At 36.2% G+C, this 23,001-nt stretch overlaps 1 protein-coding gene across 4 annotated transcripts in view; it reads right to left on the bottom strand.

Annotated features, from left to right (window-relative positions):
- Positions 1 to 6,414: 6,414 nt before the first annotated feature.
- LOC149300605 (transient receptor potential cation channel subfamily M member 3-like) overlaps positions 6,415 to 23,001 on the bottom strand; it is a 224,828-nt gene continuing 208,241 nt past the window's right edge. For all 4 annotated transcript variants that reach the window (XM_089485139.1, XM_089485140.1, XM_089485141.1 and 1 more), the window contains 8 exons: positions 21,125 to 21,262; positions 19,991 to 20,119; positions 18,579 to 18,830; positions 17,105 to 17,279; positions 10,200 to 10,350; positions 9,582 to 9,781; positions 8,311 to 8,443; positions 6,415 to 7,849 (listed from right to left, as the gene is read on the bottom strand). In XM_089485139.1, the coding sequence (XP_089341265.1) occupies positions 6,415 to 7,849; positions 8,311 to 8,443; positions 9,582 to 9,781; positions 10,200 to 10,350; positions 17,105 to 17,279; positions 18,579 to 18,830; positions 19,991 to 20,119; positions 21,125 to 21,262 (2,613 nt within the window). The remainder of the gene's footprint in view (positions 7,850 to 8,310; positions 8,444 to 9,581; positions 9,782 to 10,199; positions 10,351 to 17,104; positions 17,280 to 18,578; positions 18,831 to 19,990; positions 20,120 to 21,124; positions 21,263 to 23,001) is intronic.

Below are 23,001 nucleotides of genomic sequence, written 5' to 3'. Positions count from 1 at the left end.
AGCATTGCAAAGACTGTTCCAAACAGCAATAGCAGCAAAGGTCATCTGTTTCTAGGTAGTGGAGAAAATCATACTTCAAAAACCTCTTTGTTTTTCGACACTTGAAGGCTATTATGATCAAAAGTTTAAGTATAATTTTACATTTCTGACCCTCAAGGTCTTTGGTGATGGCTTGGGACAGACTGGCAGTGGCAACAGCTGAATTAGATCATCATCTTTCCATGTACAACATGCCCAATGTCGAGGCTAATACGGCATGGCTACAGATTTGCTTGTGCAGATCAGACTTCAGAACCCATGGGAGATCTGCGATGTCACAACACACACTTGTTGCAGAAAGAGACCAAATGGAAAAGTGGGCACTGTAAACTACTCCAATTAAGGATGTAAATGAGAGACATGTATGGATGTATTTAGTGTGCCATAGTAAATTCAAATGGATCAATAATGATGGTGAAATAATATTTATTACAACATTTACACCTTCACAGGATATAGAATTTGAAAATTGTATTGTTTTCACGGCACCTGCTTATATGTAGTTCTGTGCCAAGCCTAATGTTCGGTAGTTATAATTATGAAGGCAATCTTGTAACATATCTGTCTATTGATAATGTATAAACAGTGATTCAGATGAAAAGCTTGGAAAATAGTCTGATCACTAAATCAACTGCGTGAAGTCCAATTCCAGTTGCTGCAATGGGGAGACCTCTTTAACCCTGCATTGTGTAACTACTAAAAAGACCAACAGAGCACCAAACTCACAGAATTATTATCCTACCATTAGTTCATGAAATCATTAAACTAAGTAACTACGTACAGAAAAGCCATTACTATTTAGTCTAATATTCATTCTTATGTCTCCTAACATTTCCTTAGTGTGCAATCATTATTTATTGTGCAAGCCTTTAAAAAATGGCCTAGCTTTGTGCACAGGTTAGCTTGTTCTAAGTAGTCAACTGTCAAAGCTGAAGCTAATCTCGGCCCTTAACACCACTCATACTCAAATTGGTGTATTTTGTATGTGTGTGGGGAAACTATCTTAAACTAGCTAATTTTGTAAATAGTGCTGGGATGGTAAGGTCATTGGTGATCTATCGAAGATGACTGGGACCCCCTCGCCTGTAGAAGGGCTGTGCCCACAGCTTCTATAGCATATGAGCCAAAGTGTTTTCAGCTCATGTCTATGTGGGTCTGTTTACCAGAGTGAATCATCATACTTTACTTTGGTACATGTTAGCAATTGCATCTTTCAAGTTCTATACCTCAGAATAAATATAGAACAAGTAAACTACATGTGATTATGTCAGTGAAATAATCAGGGTCATTTGTATTCAATAACTAAAATATATGACACCCTGTTCTGTCTGATTCTTACTTAATACTTATATACTACTAATACTGGCAAGAGCTGAATGATTGTAGTTGGTATTAACGTAAGATTTCTTATTAAAATGTTACTATACAAAAATAATATGTATGATACATATGTAAAAATATTGTGCCCCCATTATCTTTAATGTTGTTCCGTATAAACATGTCTATTTCTCAGATTTAAGTGGATTCAGTAGATCCTATTGCTCGTCTCAGCTCCCACCAGAAAGCCGTATACTATAGTTCAAGTAATGCAACATGAGTGCAGTCAGCTATATAATCAGTGCATATCAATTGTATTGCACCTTTAATCAATGTCGTTACTATAGGACATTTAAAAAGATTTACACACAGAAATGAGCTGTGAATATAAACAGATAAAATCATGTACTATATATCCAAATTCACCAGGAATGGAAGATATCATTTCATTTTCATCTATGACGTCAGAGATACTAATACACTTACATTTTCCATTGATAAATTCCGAGTAGCAAAACTAGCATGCTAATAAATTAATTTTAATCAAGAAAATAGCAACAGTAATACTTTTTTGCTACTAGTATTTTACTTTAGATAGTATTTATTTAAAATATATTTACCTTCAAGTTAAAAGCCTATTCATTTTGATAATTGATGGCACATTAATTAAGACATTTCATAATAAATGTATATTTGGTCAGAGGGACATGCTTGGTTAAGAGGATGTAGTTAGAGGTATGGCTAGGGTCAGGGCTTTGCCAAGAGTTTAGATTTGACTTTGTGATATACGAATTACTATTTAAATAATAAGGCTTTTGGAAAAATAATTTAATGTATAAACATTAATGACAAAAAAATGCAGTAAGCAACTCAATGACCTGACAACTGCATACCTCCACTGTAATGTACATTTGATTATACCAACGCACAGAAAATGCTGCATTCAGACCATAGAACACTCTGCCCTGAAAGCTATTTAGGTGCACAGTTTGTACAAGCAATAAAATGTATACATTGTTGTGTGTACACTTCAGACCATGAAATTCTTCCTCTAATAATAGACTTCAGAGAACATTAATCAGAAGAGTCGGTTTTTAATCTGAGTTGGCTACATCCCTAGACTTATTCTGGGATTTTAGCCAGCTCGATAATAATTTATGAGAGGTCACTGATTGAGCTGGTTGCATTCCCACACTTATTCTGGGAATTTAGCCAACTAAATAATTTATGATAGGCCAATTATTTAGCAGACTGCATTCCCAACTGCGGTAATCAAATTTGTCATGTCAAGGGATCGCTCCAGCAGACTTTTGTATCTTTTAATCTCATTGATGGTTAACTTGGTTTGCCATTCTCACAGCATATGTTGTGATTAGGTGACATGGACCTTTCTTGCTTACATGCATTTTGGCTGACATGTTGTACATGTAGTCCGGAGCATTGAATTGCGCTTCACCTTTGTATATAGAACAAATGTTCTATATTTCCCAACTATAGCCAAATTTCGTCAGGAACATTGAATCAACATCATTATTTATACTCTAATTATTATTAGTTCTAGGGGCCATTGACTTGGATGAGAGATATTTCAGTTTGCAAATGAATCTAGGGTTTCTATCATTTAGAGGAATCTTGCTATTTAATATTTTTTATAGTGTGGACAATAAAGGTATGGAATTTACTGCCAAGGGAGGTGGTGTTATCCAATACATTAGATACCTTCAAAAGGGGTCTCGATATTTTCTTAGAAAGGCATGACAGGGCTATAAATAAAATTAATATTTTAGAGCTTCTTGATCCAAGGAGAAATCCGATTGCCTCTTGGAGTCAAGAAGGAATTTTTTTCCCCTGATGGCAGAATTCGAAGTAGCTTAATTAGGGTTTTTTGTTTTGCCTTCTTTTGGATCAAGAATAGGAAGGTTAGGTAGATGGGTTGAACTTGATGTCTTAGGTCTTTTTTCAATCGTATGAACTATGTAACATAATTTGGTATGCTTTATCCAAATAAAAAATGTTTTTGTCAATGCACTATAGCTTATTTTCTATGTTTTAGTAGAATTGATGTAATTCTTCTCTTTGTGTCAAACAAACACCTTGTTACATATAACAGGCATATCTTTTCAATGGAAGTCTGTTCATGTTTTATCCAGTTCTTTTTTCGTTTATATACACAACAATATATTTTCATTTTGAAGGATATAGAATAATCTCACGTGCCAGCTTTGGCAAAATATTTTACTTCATACTTTACTGTCATTTCATATTCTGGTCTCTGTATTTTTACTTTAATGCTTATAGTAAATGTTTACTTTATAAATGCTAAGAACTAAATTTTCAGCTAAAGGCCACACTACTAACTGGAATCTTCCTTAGCAAATATTTGGTTAACTTTACTTGACCCAGTGTTCTTGTCTTATTTTTTATATAAGTTTCTACTAACATGTTTGACATATATAATATCACAAAATGTACTTACCAATGTTGCTGCCACATATCTCATATCTTCTCTTCAAACACATCCCTACATCACCCATCTTTTCTGGCCGCTGTCTTCGTTATTTCTCTCACCATTCCCAGAAATGTCTGGTTTTCTGACCCCTGCCTGTGGAATATACTGCCTAGATATATTCGACTATGAGATTCATCTGACTCAGCCTTCAGAGCTTTAAACTCTCAAATAATTGTCCTAACTCCCTATAGCCTGTAGGATGAATAGAGAAGGGTCCTTTACTTTGTGTGATGTTCGCAGGTATGTCAAAGCAGAACATTCATTATAAATAGTATTATAAGGGAAGATTTACAGTACATCTTAAAATTTTCAGGTAGGTAAGTCTAATAACTTGGGATGATTTGGCTTGGCAACGCTGAGGTTCTTTCAAGTTTTAAAATGTTTTAATCTGATTTTTTCTTTGGGAGATGTAAAATGCTCAACAATTTATACATTAGAGTTTATACATTGAGTTCTAGTGAATAGCCAGAATTGCAGCCCCTGGGATTGCATCCAAAATCCACCTTTGCCCTGTGATATGTATTTTTCGATACATTCATGCTTACACAAGAATATCAACAACATCCAGGCTGCATACTAAACCATGCTCATCATTTTTTGGGCTTTTATATATATATGTTATATATTTTACAGATTTATCAAGCAATGAATGCTTTAACATGTAGTGTAGTGTGATCATTCCACACATACCCACTAAATGCATACATGTGTAAGTGTTTTTGCATTTTAAATAATGATTGTATAGCTTGATAAAGTATGTAGTTTACTTCAAATAATCAAAATGTAGTTTATCCAGAAATAATAAAAAGACACTTTTCGGTAAACACTTTTTTTTAGATAAAATATAAATAAAAAGTACCGTATATTCATGTGCAATGCTGACAGATCACTAAATGATATTGTATTTATACTACCTCCTTAAGGATCACACAATCTCTTTCCAATTTTACTTAAATTGCAGCGTTAGTTAGTTAAATGGATAAAGATTAAATGCAGTCGATTTCAAACTGAGCTGAGGCAAAAAAGAATTCACCCTAGATATCTGTATGTGTTCTACATCTGCAATTCTGGTGCAATATACAACACATACCAGCTTGTCATGTATTACATACTATATTCTTGGGGGGGAAATAATTAACATAATTAATACAATTATGAAATGTGAGATGGCTCCTAAAGGTTCTTGACTAAGTTTCATATTTTCTCAACTCCCCAAATCTTTTCTGGATATTTGCTGTAGCTCACTTTGATCTCCGCTTGCTGTTTGATTATAGGTCATACTTTATTTTTTCACACATTTCTTTAACTTAATTAGTTTTAAATGAAGTGTTGCCTAAGTGAGTTATTTTGTGCTTGTTTTTATTTTAAAATGTCTCCCACTCGTTTATATTATTGCAAAGATAAGGGGGAAAAGAACAGTTTTAGGTTTCATATGTAATGTCCAGTCAAACATGCATTCTTTTTCACATCTTATGACATTGAAATCAATAGGTCAGACCAAAAGTACATTATAATTACATCTATCAACATCAAATACAGTATGTTACAAATGAAAACGGCTTTACTTTATATCTTAAAGGTAAAGCAATGACTTTCAACTTTTTCTTTTTGTAAATGGTTCAGAGTGCTGGCACGTTAACAACAAAGCGCTAAAAATTATCTGGCAGTGTTTATAGAGCATGGACTATAGAACTGAGAGATGTTAGACCACAGTGAATGTACTTATTATACCACACTCCCATGCCTAAGCAAATTAGTATCTTAGTATCGCTGGTTTTGAAGCATGTGTTTACTGAGGCAACTGCATTGACAACACGTGATAAAAAAATAAAATATTAAAGTACCATTAAAGTACATTCATCCTGAGCTTGCTTAACTGTCCTAGAATGCCCATGAAAGACAAGAAAGTTTATTATGTACTTTCCAGAGAAATTCCTTCTTCCATAGTTAGTAATACAAAAGGCATTTCTTCCTTCTAATAAAAAATAACCTTTGTGTGGCACTGGGACTTAATACAGAACAGACAGGACGGTAATCATGCCATAATCATGTTATCTTGCTTGTCGACTGTTACCATCTCAATGAAATTGTTTGTTGGCTTATCAGGGTTCCAAACCTGAGAGCTGCTGTTATGAAATACAAAACAGGACAAGAGGCTTTAATATAAGAAGGTAAATACGAGAAATACATATTGTGTGCTATTGTAAAATTCTTGTTGTATCATGCAAACTTGAAAACAATGTCCAGACATTAAGAAGTTCCATTGATTTTCCATAAATAAATAAATGCTGGGAATGTGTACTTGGTGTGCCTGAATTTACCTGCATATCAATCACAATAAATAATTATTTTTAAACATAAAGAAAAAATGGCACCTTCAGAGGATTCAAAAAGCTAGTTAATTGATGCTTGTAACAACATGAATGCTGACTAGTGTCAGCTTCGGTCTTTATTTGTTGTGCCATAATTTGTGAGTTCATTGTATTGTGATAGAAAATGCAAGTAGTTGCTAAACCTATCCTTTATATCATTATTTCAAAAATCAAGACCTAGCTATGCTTGCTTTCAAAACTACGAAAGGCTGCTGTTCTTGAAAGTCTTCTCATGGATAGATTGTCTCCTTTACTTTCTGGCCTAGATGATTTACTTCTTTGGAATGGGTTTCTAAGGCTTGTAGTGGTACGCTGCCTGTCCAGTTTATCACTAATTGAATAGCTCTTCTTTGTGTGAGCGTACAGTGCACTTGGTTCCTCTGCAGAGTAGCTGTTTGCACGTTCGATTTTAGGGAATGTTAAGTTATTGGAGAGAGTTCTGGATGGGGAACCTTCATGGGCTGATATAGAGGTCATTGTACATTTGTTTTTTATTTCTGTTTCATTATCCTCATTGTCTGAGCTTGGGTGACTTAGTTCTGCCTCTCTCTCTGGATAGCAACAACTAAGGTCTTCCACTTTTTCTCTAATGCACCCTGGAGATGTAGACCGTTCTGCCGTAGCCTGTGGAGAATTGCCGACACATCTTGTATCAATACAGTCTGTGATACTTGTGTACTCTGCAGTTTTTACCGGTACACCAAGATTACTGTAATAACTCTTACAGGGAGAGAAAATAAAACTCTGGGATTTCACTATGGGCGTTTCCTCTAGGGTAAAAGGTGCAGTAGCCAACAAACGGCTACTTTTAGAACGCTCTAATGTATGGTATGTAGGAGGATCTGTTTCCCATGGATTTTGGCTGGTTGGAATATTTGTTACTTCTAGAGGATATGTATCCATTAATGTGCTTTCTTCATAACTTGGATTTCTACTGCAGCTTCTTCTGCAGTGAGTGGAAGAACTACAGCCTCTGCCTGCTGAAGCTGAATCTGCAATGTGATCTGTGCAGGTTACATTCATTGAACTTTCTCCAGGTTCCAGAGCAAAATGTTCCTCATCCATTGCTGAAACATATATGTCTATACAAGATGAAGGCCTCCTTGAGTCTGAAACAACAGACAAAGAGTTTAAAGGTGAAGGTGGAGGTTTTGTATCTTTTGATATTGAATGCGAACTTGTAGCTCTATTCAAGCTTAAGGTCCTTTCCTTAAAAAAACCCTCAAATTTTTCAAAACCACTCTTGTCCTTTAAATTTGTTGCATAAAAAGACTGACTTCTCATTCGAGGGATGAGAGTAGGAGAGGTAGGAGACAAAGGCTCCTCTCCCACAGGATCTACAATCTCATGGAGTTTATATGCATTCCCTTCTTGACTATTAAAGCTGCTCTGTCTAACTATATAAGCAGCATCCGTGCAGTCTGAAGATGTTCTAGATCTTGCTTTATTCGTATCTACCCTTTCAACACCAACAAGTCTTTCCATTGCTGTAGCCATCCTCCCCAGCATTTCCTCCAGTTGAGCCAATCTAATATCTACTGTCTGTAGTGACGCTTTCATGAAATGTTCTCGCTCGTTCACTTCTTCCAGACGCATGGACATATTTTCCACTCTGCAAATTTAAAACACAGTTCACAATGTATTTTCTTTTGTTGAATATTCTATCATAATCTACCCTGTTTAGAACTAGAATGTCACTGCTTAGTACTTAAGGGTTGCTAGTACACTGTGTTCTAGGATTATATGTTGCTTCGTGTAAGCATGAAAGGGTCATATATTCTAACTGTAGGGAACTTAAGAGCAAACTATGACAACCTTATCATGAGATAATGTTATAAATTGAAGTCTCTGTACAAAGACAAATACTGTCTACAGAGGCGTAAAGATTATGGTACAATTTGCAAATATATAAAAGCCTCTAGATATTTTATGGCCCATGTTTTGTAACAGTAATACTTAACAAACCATGATTTTTTTTATAAAACATTCTAGGTCCTAAATATCTAAGACAATTGTGGTTTTAATATGGAATCATTCAGAAATTGAAAAACTATACAGAGAAACAATCTTTACCTTTCAGAAGTGACTCTGATTCTTTCATCATTTGAAGAATTAAATCTATCTTCTTTTTCTCTGAAATATTCTTCTATGCATTGTTCTTCAAAATCATGCACTTTTTTAAGTTCGTCCTCTGTTATAAATAATTCTGTTTTATAGAAAAGATAGGAATACAATACTGTTAGTTTGCTTTCAATGGGCAAATTATGACGTGGTTTGTTCACTTTCTCATGGGGTTAATAACATGACAGATTCATTCTCAGAAAAGTGAAAAAGAATCTCACAGTCAAAACAATACATAATATACACCTTGGTATTGCATCATCAGTAGGTAGTGTACTCCTAGCATTTACCAAACCTGGATTTGTCCATCAGACTTTCAGAAGGGGGATTCGTCATTCCAGAGAATGCTGCTTGGCCATGAAAACCAATTTCACGAAGTGCTTGTGCTGATGTTGCTTCCAGAGGCAGTTTGAAACTCTGTAGTGAGTGATGCTACAGAGGACAGGCATTTTTTTTTGTGTAGGAATGATTATGAGATCAGCCAGCAAGGGAATTTAGAAATCCCAGCAAGGTCTGGACATACCCTCTTGGGTATACCCTCTTGGGAATACCAACTTCTCTCCTCCTGATAGGTTCTACAATTGGGCATACACATGGTGTATTTTGCTGGTGAGTAGTACAGTAACACCAAATGTGTGATAAGGAAGTCAGCAATGCTTCTGATACTGGAGATCCCTTTTTCATGTTAAGATGGCCCTTAGGACCTCTATAGGGATGCCAACGGGATAAACTTTGGTCTGTAAAACAGCTCATATACTATGAATATATATATAGGACAGGGTTTGAAATATTTAAATCCCAATCTCACGTACCATACAATATATTTTTGTTTGTTAATCGTAATTGTTTGCAGAAAGTTTAAAAACACCATTTTAAGCTTCTGTTTAATAACACTATGTATGTACAGTGTAGTATTTGTTAAAAGTGGTATTGACATTAAGTAAATTCTGCATTTTTTATAGCTTGTACAAACAGTATATTATTTTTGTTGCAGATAGTTGTAAGCACTTACTATGGAGTAAGAAAAATGTAGAAACTGGGCCATAGCAATACTTAAAGTGAAATAATAGTTTACATTTTGCAAATTAATTAATGAGCATTGTAGATTGGTAATCCTGAGTAAAAAGTAAATATTATATATACAGACAATGTTATTGCATTTCTACTGGACATGTATTTTTTGGTTGATGTAAATATGGACTTCAAAAGTGTTCAAGCCTTACTTAGTCCGTAGTCTCTTTCATCTTGGTCACGTTCATGCTTTCTCCATCGACAGCAAAGGTGCTTACATATCATGGTAAAATGACTGAAAATAATCAAAGGTGGTGGCAAGACAGGCCTTTCATGAAATGCCATAATCAGCTGGTACCGCTGAAATTTCCATACTTGGTTTGATATTGATTTAACTTCAAAGAATGTGTTGCTAAAGGATAAAGAACAGAATCATAAAGTAGTACATGGACATTTACTAAGCAACTATTGTGGGAAAAAACGCCGGTACTCTGACAGAAATATTTAACAGAATTGTTAACTCACAAATTAGCCTTACATGCCATTTCCCATGTACTACTCACTACTAAAGCTTTGGTGCCAATCATAGTGCAATTTGTTTTAAGCAAGACTAAAAATTCAGACAGTGAAAAGGCTATTATATTTATGGAGGTGAGAATTATTTTAGTATATGGGGGGGTGGGGGAATAGAGGGGTGTGGATGGTATTATTTTGTATGGGCATTTTTCACTATTGAGAGGGCCACGAGAATCTCAACAGAATACAATTGCCTTTTTGCTATTAATTTGTTATTCATAGAAATACATACATTTTGATGGAGAGACACTTACTTAAATACAGCGATTAATAGGTTTACTAGAAGAATATTTGCAACCAAAAGGTAGCAAGCCATAATGGCTGGAACGATCCAGGCGCCTGTCTTACACGGAGGAAACTCAGTCACTTTTCCATCTTCCGTGGTCTCGTTATATCCACAAGGAGCTAGAAAGATATAAAAATCACAGCATGATATTTAGATGTTTAATACAACACCACAGTTGTGTGTGTGTGTATATACACTGCTCCAAAAATTAAAGGGAACACTAAGATTACACATCCTAGATCTGAATAAATGAACTAATCGTATGACATACTTTCATCTTTACATAGTTGAATGTGCTGACAACAAAATCACACAAAAATTCTCAATGGAAATCAAATTTATCAACCCATGGAGGTCTGGATAGGGAGTCACACTCAAAATCAAATTGGAAAACCACACTACAGGCTGATCCAACTTTGATGTAATGTCCTTAAAACAAGTCACAATGAAGCTCAGTAGTGTGTGGCCTCCACGTGCCCGTATGACCTCCCTACAACGCCTGGGCATGCTCCTGATGAGGTTGCGGATGGTCTTCTGAGGGATGTCCTCCCAGACCTGGACTAAAGCATCCGCCAACTCCTGGACAGTCTGTGGTGCAACGTGGCGTTGGTGGATGGAGCGAGACATGATGTCCCAGATGTGCTCAATCAGATTCAGGTCTGGGGAACGGGCGGGCCGGTCCATAGCATCAATGCCTTCCTCTTGCAAGAACTGCTGACACACTCCAGCCACATGAGGTCTAGCATTGTCTTGCATTAGGAGGAACCCAGGGCCAACCGCACCAGCATATGGTCTCACAAGGGGTCTGAGGATCTCATCTTGGTACCTAATAGCAGTCAGGCTACCTCTGGCAAGCACATGGAGGGCTGTGCGGCCCCCCAAAGAAATGCCACCCCACACCATTACTGACCCACCGCCAAACCGGTTATGCTGGAGGATGTTGCAGGCAGCAGAACGTTCTCCGCGGCGTCTCCAGACTCTGTCACGTCTGTCACATGTGCTCAGTGTGAACCTGCTTTCATCTGTGAAGAACACAGGGTGCCAGTGGCGAATACGCCAATCCTGGTGTTCTCTGGCAAATGCCAAACGTCCTGCACGGTGTTGGGCTGTAAGCACAACCCCCACCTGTTGATGTCGGGCCCTCATACCACCCTCATGGAGTCTGTTTCTGACTGTTTGAGTGGACACATGCACATTTGTGGCCTGCTGGAGGTCATTTTGCATTGCTCTGGTAGTGCTCCTCCTGCTCCTCCTTGCACAAAGGCGGAGGTAGCGGTCCTGCTGCTGGGTTGTTGCCCTCCTACGGCCTCCTCCACGTCTCCTGATGTACTGGCCTGTCTCCTGGTAGCGCCTCCATGATCTGGACACTACGCTGACAGACACAGCAAACCTTCTTGCCACAGCTCGCATTGGTGTGCCATCCTGGATGAGCTGCACTACCTAAGCCACTTGTGTGGGTTGTAGACTCCGTCTTATGCTACCACTAGAGTGAAAGCACCGCCAGCATTCAAAAGTGACCAAAACATCAGCCAGGAAGCATAAGAACTGAGAAGTGGTCTGTGGTCACCACCTGCAGAACCACTCCTTTATTGGGGGTGTCTTGCTAATTGCCTATAATTTCCACCTGTTGTCTGTTCCATTTGCACAACAGCATGTGAGATTGATTGTCCATCGGTGTTGCTTCCTGAGTGGACAGTTCGATTTCACAGAAGTGTGATTGACTTCGAGATACATTGTGTTGTTTAAGTGTTCCCTTTATTATTTATATAAACACACACCGATAGCATGATGCAACTGCATACTGCTTGTCAGTGCTTCATAACTGGAATACATGAAAGGCATTAAAGTCTCCAAATAAAGTGTAACAATACACAGTTGATATTCATTAAAATTATGGTATAATTAGAATATAGAGTGAAATGAATTGCAGAAAATGTCTAAATATTGGTAAAGGAACTGTTTTAAGAACAGTCCATTTTTGTTGCATGTTCATAGTATTTAACAGCATGTACATGTTTTAGTAACTGCCACTTCTGTGCTCTGGGTTACCATCTACAGTCTCTGGGTGGGACAATGCCCCCCGGTTCCATCCACATCTTAGCCCACCGTAAGTCCAGCTAGAGCATACACTTTCTCTTATCATGGCCTCACACAATTTCTGCTTTACTATGGAATATCCAGAAAAGACCACTTAAAGGTCTTTATCAATGCAGGCCTTGTTCAATTAAGGTGCAAAATTTTACTAGAGTGAATTATACAAAAATCATGGGAATACCTTTGCAGGTTGCTCAGTTTTTCTCAAGAACCCCTCCAGTTTTAGCCCATGGATGAAAAATTCAGCATATTTTGATGTGCCCTCAATTCCCATCCTGTTCCATTACATTCCTTTGCAAAAACCCCACAAGATTGTGTAAAAAAACATTAAATAGCAATAGCAAAAATAAATAAATAAATGCACCTAATACATTTTAAGTATTATGTTGTCTGATCAAATGACATTTAGGGAATCCTGTGGTGGTCATGCGTTTTTCAGGGAACTGTAAAGCTTTGTTGACTGTGATTCTAGTCCCACAGACTTGTGAAAATAAAACAATAAAATACCTCTCTGTTTCCTATACTATGGAGTTTAGCAATAAAGGTTAAGTTGTTAGTTTTGTAGCACAAGTACAAGTGACAATACTGCGAACAGACATTATAACCAGCACTATATTGAAAATTTACACTGATGGGTTTACTTGAGGACTGAGGAAGTATATTAGCTATGATACAGCAAACATAGTGCCAGACAAATCAATAACTTAAAAAAAAATAACTTATTATTTCACCACTGTTTATTTAATTTTTCAATTCATTCTCATATGAAAAACTAGGTGCCTGAATGTAAAAAATATATTTAGTTTATCATATGTTTGTTGGGGTGTTTCTCTGATCTTTCCTGATTGACCCAGGGAGGTAAAAAAGCAATGGAGGGGTGTACTTCTTTGCGGCTCCACGTGCCCCCTTGTGAAATTAGCACAGCAAACTGTCTGTTTAAGTTAGCCGGTTAGGTGGCCTGCCCACTGTGCGGATGGGTCTAGTGGGGGCAGCTGGTGGAGGTCTGAACGTAGATAACCTCTGCTGCTGCTCGCCACTTCTGCCGGGGCTCCTATGGAGCCGCTCCGTCATAGAAGCCGGCAGCAGTGGAGGTTATCTGAGCGCATTGCACAGAGGTTCTCTGGCTGTCAGAGAGGAGGATACATGTCCCCTGTAGCGCTGCAGGGAAGCTTCCTCTCTGGCAGCCGGTGAACGTCTGCATGATGCTCTCAGACAACCTCCGCTGCTGTCGGAGGGTACTTCCGCCGGGTGTTCTATGGTGGAGCACCGGAAGGTCATGTAAAGCTGGTGCTCCTTCATAGAAGCCCCGGCAGCAGTGGGGGTTGTCTGCATCGCGCAGATGTCTACTGGCTGCCAGAGAGTAGGATCCAGGTCCCCTGCAGCGCTGCGGGGATCTGGATCCTAACCTGCTTACCTGCAGCAGGGCTAAATGAAAAAGAAAAAAATCCTCCCCGGTGCTCGGAACTGCATGTCCTGAGCGTTGGGCAATATGAATTGCGCACCCCTGCGCTAAGTCCCTATTATAGGCCCCGTCTGCGGGAGCTGCCGTCGGGTCCGTCCTGCTGCTAGATGCGCATCCCTGCAAAGATCAAGGGATCTTGACGGGACACGTGTCTCGACGTCATGAGATAACTCATGAATATTCACGTCGCTTCTTAAAGCGACATTTATCTTTTTTCCTCTTCCCCCTAATTAGATGGGTAGGAGGATCTAGTAGTGTGGAGGGATATTTAAAGCCTTAGTTGGCATTATACCTTTGCCTGTGATAGTGCCTTATTGCCTACACTAGCGTTTTGACCTGCTTGTATCTATTGGTTCTTTGAATTCGGCTTGTTTCTGACCATCGTTGTGTGCCGCCTGCCCTGACCTTTGTTTGTGACCCTGACTACTCTTGCAACTGACCCTTGGAATTTATCATTTTGTTCCTGTACAATCTGAACCCTTTTATTTCACAGATTCTGCTGTCCTCGGCTAAACGTCTTTTTGCTGAAGGTTCCAGCCTAAAATAGGGCTAAGCAGCTCTTGGAATTATTTTAATAGGAAATGTATCCATTTTATGTCAGTGCAAGACAATAAAATACAACTCAATTGATTTTGACCAATAAAAACAAATGAATCCTGCATAATTCTTTGTGCAATTGCAATAGAAATTAAAGCAATAAACAGCATAAATATACCATATATTTAAAATTTTTATTTTGGCTGAATGTGTAAAAATGGCTGATTTTGCTTAGAATATAGAGAATATAGTATAGGCTTTTGCACATATTACAAATTTAAAATGAAAACAAACAAATAATAGAAATAAAAATAGCATTTTGCTTCCCAATATTGCTAGGTAAAAGTTAACATTAAAAGTTAACAACATTATGCAATTTGAGGGTATGTTTAACAGAACTAAAGACTATATGTTTCATGTAGTAGGTCTGTGCAATAGTGCAGCCCAGATAACTTCTTGCTGGGAAAAGGCCTATGAGTTTTCACAATTTAAGCAGTAGCAAAGAATGGAGGTGCCTGTAATGGCAAATTTTATTTAATAATAACATATAACTAAATGCCCCTTGTATTTAAATTCTTAAATATTCTGAAGAAATTGTGATGATCCCCAGGATCAAGAAAAATGTGCCAGACCACTACAGTTATTTTGTATTTACAAAACATATTTATAATGAATTTGTTGATTTTATAAAAGCAGGTTCAATTGCATTACAAGCTGCAAGAAAGCGGTTTTGTACCTATTGTAATATGTGCAACACAAAAATACAATATTCTGTTATATTACAAACGTGTCGTTAATATGCTTATCTAAAATCAGCCTTTCTTGGAACTGTTTGGCACTGTTGGGATTGTAGACTATCACAGAATAGTATTATTTCCAAAAATGTTTAGCCTTTGGCAGTTGGTAATATTTTTGGAAAGTAAGTGCTACAATCAATAAATGGCTACTTGTAGAAGACGGAAATCAGTTGTAGCCTATCAAACAAAAAATAAAAGCAGACAACAAGAAATAAGGAAGAAAAGGGCAAAAGGGGCCGGTTTTTAAAGGTAGTTTTCTGCTGCCTTGTGTCATTAACTCCTGAGCAGTCTTGACATGTCTACATTCTAATAACTGCCAACAATGACATTGGCATGCAAGTAATATCCACATAAAAAACAATTGTTATTTTGTCTTAAAAGACTTAGCCAGTAAATCTGAGTTATTAACTAATTTTCATGTTGACCTTTTAGTGGTTTGTTTGTGGCAATCTCTACCAAATCAATAAATTAATCACTATCATTTGCAAGTACCATACCATAGATTAGAACAAAGCTATTGCTTGCAAACAGTTTCAGTAACTGCCTACGTGATTAAAAAATGACAGTTTGAGATGTATCTTCTTTGTTCACTAATCCATCTCCCTAATGTACAATGTTTACTTAAAGTGTACAAATCCTTATTCAAATCTGAATGTAACTAAACACATAAAATGAGTTCACTTTTTCATGAGTCCCTAGTAGCCTTTTGCAACTTTACCATATGGTAATGTGAAATGTGTATCAAGAGTTGCACTAGTTAGCTATGGTATCTCATAATCAATGCACTAAGATCAAGATCCACTGAATCTACATATGTATTGATAGTAGGATATCGTCATGCATCACTTTTTGCATGGATGGATGCACAAACTATTCACATTCTTTGCGCGCCATGGTGACATGAGAACTGATAAACTTGGTATTACTCTTATATTAATGAAAATATTATCAGGAGATATATAAAACCTAGAACATGAACACATTGTGTCAATGCGTAAGAACAACTTGATCCACCTAATTTGCCTAGTGTTTTACTTGGAAAACATCACATTATCTAATTATTGGCTTTGTTTTAAATATAGGTGCTCCCTTTGTCTCTTCCATGCTTACATAAGTGTATTGCAAATGAACTGGAAAGAAGTTAAATATAGGTCCTAAATTTGTCAGTGGATGCAAAGGCGGCACTTTTGAAGGGGCTTTGCTGCCCCAAGCCCTTTTTTTTTTTAAGTGGAAGCCCTCTGCGAGCCCTCTAGCTCGGTCTCGGTGCCGGCTTGTAATGCTGAGCGCCGGAAGATGACGTCATTACAAGCTGGCACCGAGACCGAGCAGGGAGACTCGCCGCAGGAATGCTGAAAGGTAAGTACAAAGGGGGGGTGGGTAGGGTAGATAATAGGGAGGGAGGGAGCTTGTGCTCCCAAGATCTAGTACAAAAAGTGCAATAGCAATAATATAAAGGCTTTTTTCGCATTTTTTGGTTTATTAGATTGACATTCAACACACACTGGAGTGGTTGATACAATCCAGGATTTGAAGAATACAAAATCATGAATTTCATTTTTTTATTTGCCTTTGTTTATTAAAAACTTTTCACTGATACATTTATATGCTTTACTGTAACCTAATTATGGTACAGGGTTGGTTCACACAAACAAACATGAAAAAAACACCTAAAGACCTTCTGGTCTTAAAGTGGTAAATGTGGTGAAGTGGTACAGTAATTTAATTCTGTTAGGTCTCATTAATAAGTAAAAAGGCATGATTTTTATTAATTTTGGTTGCATCATGCTGCCTACTTTTTCATTTTTTTATGTATATCTAGAGTGTGATAAAATTTACCTGTAACTTCTGTGCCGTTGAGCAACTAAAAGTGGTTCTTCTACACCGAGCCATTTATTGCGTATGGAAATGATCCAATAGAAACACTACCTGATCAAGGTTAAATACCTGAGTAAGTAGCTAGAGAATCATAAAGGACTTGCTTACGGTCTATCTGGTCTGCAAACACTTCTCCATAGATCATCCAATATGGCATGTAAAAAATATTCTTTGCCAACTTCCACGAGGGTTGCTCACTGGGGAAAAGAATGGCCTGCCTTGCGACACCAAAACTCATCAAAACGACTAACATAATGATGACAAAATACATCATGTCAATCATCTGAAAAAGAAAACAATGAAAAAAGTATTTAAGATGCTAAAGACAAGAGAACCAATGGATATTAAAATATTGTGTTTATTCTACGTGCAATTGAAAAGTGTGGGTTAGGGCATGGAGATTTAGCTCTTTCTTTTGACCTGCCAATTTGAATAATATATTCAATATATAGAATTACTACATCATTTATTTTTATCTGTACATACTGCATCACTTGTATATGATTTGAAAATCCACAATCTTCAGAATGCTCGTTGATGACAATCTTACTATCATATCAAATACTAGACAGCATTATAAGAGCTCAGACTCACACACCAATCAGGTAAAGTTCAAAGACACAGACTGACAGCTTCACACACACACTGTATTCACTACAACAAGAGACACTTTGGTTACTTTGGTTTTATCATTCTTATGGGTTATTTGTATTATTAGTAATATTTAATTAAAACGTTACGCATTTTACCTCATTGTTTGGCATTGTAATGACGATGTGTAAATGCTAGGATTTGGTTCCCATGCGTCAATAAGAATTAAAAAAATCTTTTCTGAAACAATTGAATGCAAAATATGTATTCAATATTATCTATATTTTCAAAAAAACTATGAAATGTAATGAAATGTTTTAAAGAGTCATACTAATAAACGTGGAACCACAGACCCACAGTTTTATAAGAACATATTCCCTATTGGGCATCTTAGTGCCTTACTACATATATATATATATATATATATATATATATATACACACATTATAGCTCCTGACATAAAAAAAACACATATTAAATATGCTAACAAGAAATATAGTACATGGTGGGGTATGGTCAACTCAGACCTAGGAAGGCAAGTGTATTCATACTATGGAAGGTGGTGCCTGGAATTCCATAAGGATAACATATCTTGGCGATTAGCAGTAGGGAAGGCAGCAGTAAATGACCAATATAAATACATTACTGATGGTAAACTGTTATTAAATGCGTATAATTTTCATTTTCTGTCTACTGCAAACTCTTGCTATACAACCCAGAAGGGTAGAACACATTGAAATAAAGGAATGTAGGTCAAAGCATATAGTAGCCTAACCATGTTATCGAATCTCACATATATTGGGGCAAAGTCTTTCTAGTTTTTTTTAGGATTCCCTTCATTAAATAAATTTTATTTATTCTGATTTATAGTGTGCTTCAAAAAGAACATGAATCCCTTTGTAGGCTCACATAAAAACCTGATATGCCATTTACCTTTAAGGGCAAAACATAAACAGCCTTAATAGAGAGGGGTAACAGACTTTCTTCTCACCATTTTGCCAATCATCATGACATAGGGCCCAAGGTACTTGTTCACTCCAAAGATGTCCAGCAAGCGAATATACCAATAGATTATATTCACACAATATATCACTCTCCCATAGCTGCTGAAGGGCTGCTCTTGTAAACGAAACACCATTCCGATAGAAAAAAGTAGGATGGAGATGAGGTCTGTTACATTCCAGTATTCCTGCAGCCACACTTTAAACTTTTGTAACAGCTTTCCTGGCTCTGACATCAATATCTGCGGAGTGGCACAAGCTATTATCAGACCATAGCACAAACCAATGACAGAATTGGAGGAAACAATTAAAAATAATAAATTCAATTCTACAAAAAGTAGTAAGTTAATTACATGACAAAATGTTCATCAAAATCTACTAGTTACTGCAAGTATATGGCCTTTCGAAATATATTATACAATAAGTACATTATCTTTTATGTGAGTTTTTTTTTATATTAAGGTTTACAATGGTGTTGTTACACTGAAAACAAAGCTGCAGTTTTTCCCCAGAGTTTTTGTAGATTTATTTCTATTTATTAATGCAAATGTTTGATTTCTGAGCTACACTTTTCCCAATATCAGGAAGTTTTTTTTTCTCCATTACTTCAATTTAACCAGTATAATTATATTTAAGTTATGTGGACCTTTCTCTCTGTGCTTACTATGTGATGAGATAATTGTATTATGCAACTTAATGTACGCCAGGGTCAGGTTGAGTACTCCTGAGAAGAAAGATGTCTCTCAACAGCTGCTCCTAAGTTTTATGGAGCACAGAAAGGGAAACAGTTCATCACCTTGACATTTATTTTGCTTGCATGATTTATATTGTCCTGATTGCTTGTATATTTGTAAAAGGTGATGTCAGTTAATGCAATAGCTTTTAAGTAGTTAAATACATGCCAAAATTGTGATTCTGCAGAGCTCTCTAGTGGTAAATCTCTAAACTTCAGCCTTTTTTAATTTCTCATAACTTTTGTCAGGTTACAGAAAGTGAGTAATAAAAATGTCCCATTGCTAACATTTTCTTTATAATATTTATATAACTCTAAAAACCTATTTAGAATGTGAACCAGCCACCAGATTTGCAATGTTTCTCACAATACATTACCAAAATGTGAATATTTTTTAAGTGTTTGTCTGCAAAGTTAAATTCACTCAGATTTTAAGAACAGTTTTTCGTTAACCATTACAAAATGAAAAAAAAGGAAATATGGGGTCTGGAAAGTGCATGTGGCCTTTCATTTTCCTGTCTGAATATGTTGGCTCAATGCATGGTATTACACACTTGTGAGACTTCCTTTTTAATCGGGATCAGTAAAGTCAGTCTTTATGAATGAGCTAGGTACACTTTCAATAAATTGTACTGAAAAACATATTTTAGATTGACTAGCTTATATTACCTCTCTCATTTTTTCTATCCCCAGGGTAAAAATGTAAGAGATAACGATCCATTCCTGTGTAGATGGCCACCGATCCATTTTTACTAGAACAATGTAGTTGAACAACATAAGATACCCCATGTAGGCCATCTGTATGAAGAAAATGTCAAGATCAGTTAAATGCCAGACAACTTTAAGTAATACATGATTCAAACATTAAGTGAGCCAAAATACCTTAAGAAATACATTAAAACAGCATGCGAATGTATTCTCTTAGAAAAACAATTGCAGATGATATAAAAGCATGTACAAGACTTGTACATATTGCTTGCTTTATTTGGCTTTTTAAATTGTGTGGTCTTCAGGTAACTTTATACTAACTGAAAATCTGAGGTCACCCAAAGTAACAAAATTTTTTGTCCCATTTTATAATCCCAACTGTAACAAATAACTGACATTCACTGCGGAATGTGAACATTAAAGAGCGGATATTGTAAGACTATATAATGGAGAACTGAAGAAGTGAAGTCAAGTGAATTGAGTGAAAGCAAGAATGACATTTAAGGTCGTGTTCTGTGTCAGTAAAGAGCAGACAAGCTATTTCTAAGCTATTTGCCGGGATCTGGTAATACATTGGCCGGAAGGAATTAAAGTGAAATTAAATATAACTTGTCTACATCATGATATCTGAAGATGATAGATTAGTAAAAATAGGTGGAAACCAAGAAGTAGAATTGTATACCTTATTATAAAATGTCATCTAATTAACTAACAAAGAAAAAGGACATTGTATACAGAAAGGTGATGTGAAGTTATTATTAATACTACAAAATGGTTTTCGATATTCATAACAGGTGTTTTTGTGGGGAATTGGCAGGGCATCATACTGTAGCATTGTACACAGTTATTGTAAATGACTGAGCAGTGATGCATAACTAAAACATCCATAGATTTGTTATGTGATGTTAGTGTATTTTGTAGTAATTACCATAAAAATTATATGAATAGTCTGGGTTATTAAACAAGGGACTGCATTTCACTAAAAGGAAAATAGTCTACTGGGAATCCTGTTTTGTTATTGTTGGTGATTAGTTATCAACAACTGGAATAGTCAGTGTTGAATGCAAATTTAAAAACACATTTTGTCAAACATACTGTAAAAAACCAGAATTTGACAATTGGAGCATTGTAAAACTCATAGATTTTCCTTCCAATAGGAATCAGTCGATGTCTTGAGTGGTCCTCATCATCTTTCTTTCTAGAGGAATCTACATTGCCTCTGGCCAGCATTGCCTATAAAAATATAGAAATGTAATTATGATTGTTGTAATTCATTATCACTTCTGAGCTTAAATGTATCAAACTGAAATTGAAAATAATGAAAATAATTCAATAAAATACAAGCTATAACTCATTTTATCCCTGTTTAAAAAAAGCACTGCTGTAAAGGAAGTAGAATTTTTATCTCACATTATATAGAACTATGAAACTTTACTAAATTTGGGAAACTTTTCCATAGTATCTGGATAGTATTAGGGTGAGTTACCCTGTAAAACAAAAAGATGTGATCAGATGGACACATATTGTCCAGCAATACTCTGAAATATGTGTATTTGGGTACGTGTACCCAAGAACAGAGGTTTGCCCAGTGGTTTGCCGTCTCACTTTTGCAATATTCCCAAAACATTTACTCTGAGCATTCAGTAATAATTCATGAGGTATGTAAACTCAGATGAATAACATAATGTATATACAATTTTTAAAGTTTTATTATTGCTGCGTAATGGCTTTCGTGTAACTGCTGAATGTTTACTCAAGTTATCATACAACTTTTCTATTTGGGTTATACACAGGTTATTATACACTGCCAAATTTTGGTTATATTTTATAATAAAAAATCTGTGGCAAATTACGTATTTGTGATGGAAACTAATTAAATATTCTTGCAGAAAGCCTTACTATGACAGCAAGTATGACCCATTATATCTTGGGTGTTACACAAAATGTATTATTAAAGCTTCATTGTATCTTGATAAAGGCAAATCTATCATGTGATATTCTACAGAAACATTGTGCCAGAAAAGGCCTGTCAAAACTTTTATATTTAATTTCAAAGCAACTTCAGAACTATTTTTTCATTTGAATATTTTTCACTATACATTTGTGAATTTTTGGAAGGTAGGGTAGAAGAAGATAGAGTTAGGACTAATTTGCAATATAGGGCATGGGGGATTTGGGATGGGCTGTGGTAGTAAGAAGAGAAGAGAAACATTTGGAGACAAGTAAAGGAGTAGCCCAGGGAGCAAAGATTCCATAGAAAAGGGAACAAAGAAACATTCTAGTGAGAAGGGTGGACTTGGGGAAATGAGTTATAGGGTTTGAGATGGTAGTGGATAGATGGGATCTGGGGAGAAATACAGGGCAACTTATAAAAGGAGATCAAGGTTGATGTTAGTCCTAAAAAATAATAGAAAATATTTCATTCTGTGATATGTGTATTGTTCTCTGAACACTGAACCATTATTTCCCTTTTCTAGATTTCTACCCACATAAATTAAACATTGTTTTGTTAAGGACAAGTAGGGTCTTCCTTGAAATCAAATAAATACATAAACATAATAATTATTAGTGATAATTTAATGTTTTGCAATTTTGTTTAGGATATCTTCTACACAAGTAGGTGCCACTGCTAAACAATGACCAAATTAATGTTCGGCAACATTTCCTGATTACAATAATACCCTGCATATATATTTTAGTTTATGTTGTAGATGGCCAAACCCATCTCTTACATATTACCCTATTTTGTATTTTTTAATAGATTTGGGAATAGTGAAGGTTTATATACAGTGTTTTATTTATTATTTTTATTTTATTTTTTCCTTTATATATATATTTTTTTAAATATTTTTTTTTATGTTTAGAAATTTTGCTTCCCTGTCTCCTCCCTCTGAGTTCCTATGTACGGATCAGCAAGCAGGTCCTTAGCCCTGCATTCTTGATAGCAAGGTCTGTGATTAGCGAGCAGGAGA

The sequence above is a fragment of the Sceloporus occidentalis genome, unplaced genomic scaffold, assembly GCF_023333645.1.
Source record: "Sceloporus occidentalis isolate IW3139 unplaced genomic scaffold, rSceOcc1.0.p SCAF_24, whole genome shotgun sequence".
NCBI lineage: Eukaryota > Metazoa > Chordata > Lepidosauria > Squamata > Phrynosomatidae > Sceloporus > Sceloporus occidentalis.
This window is presented reverse-complemented; position numbering and strand designations above follow the sequence as displayed.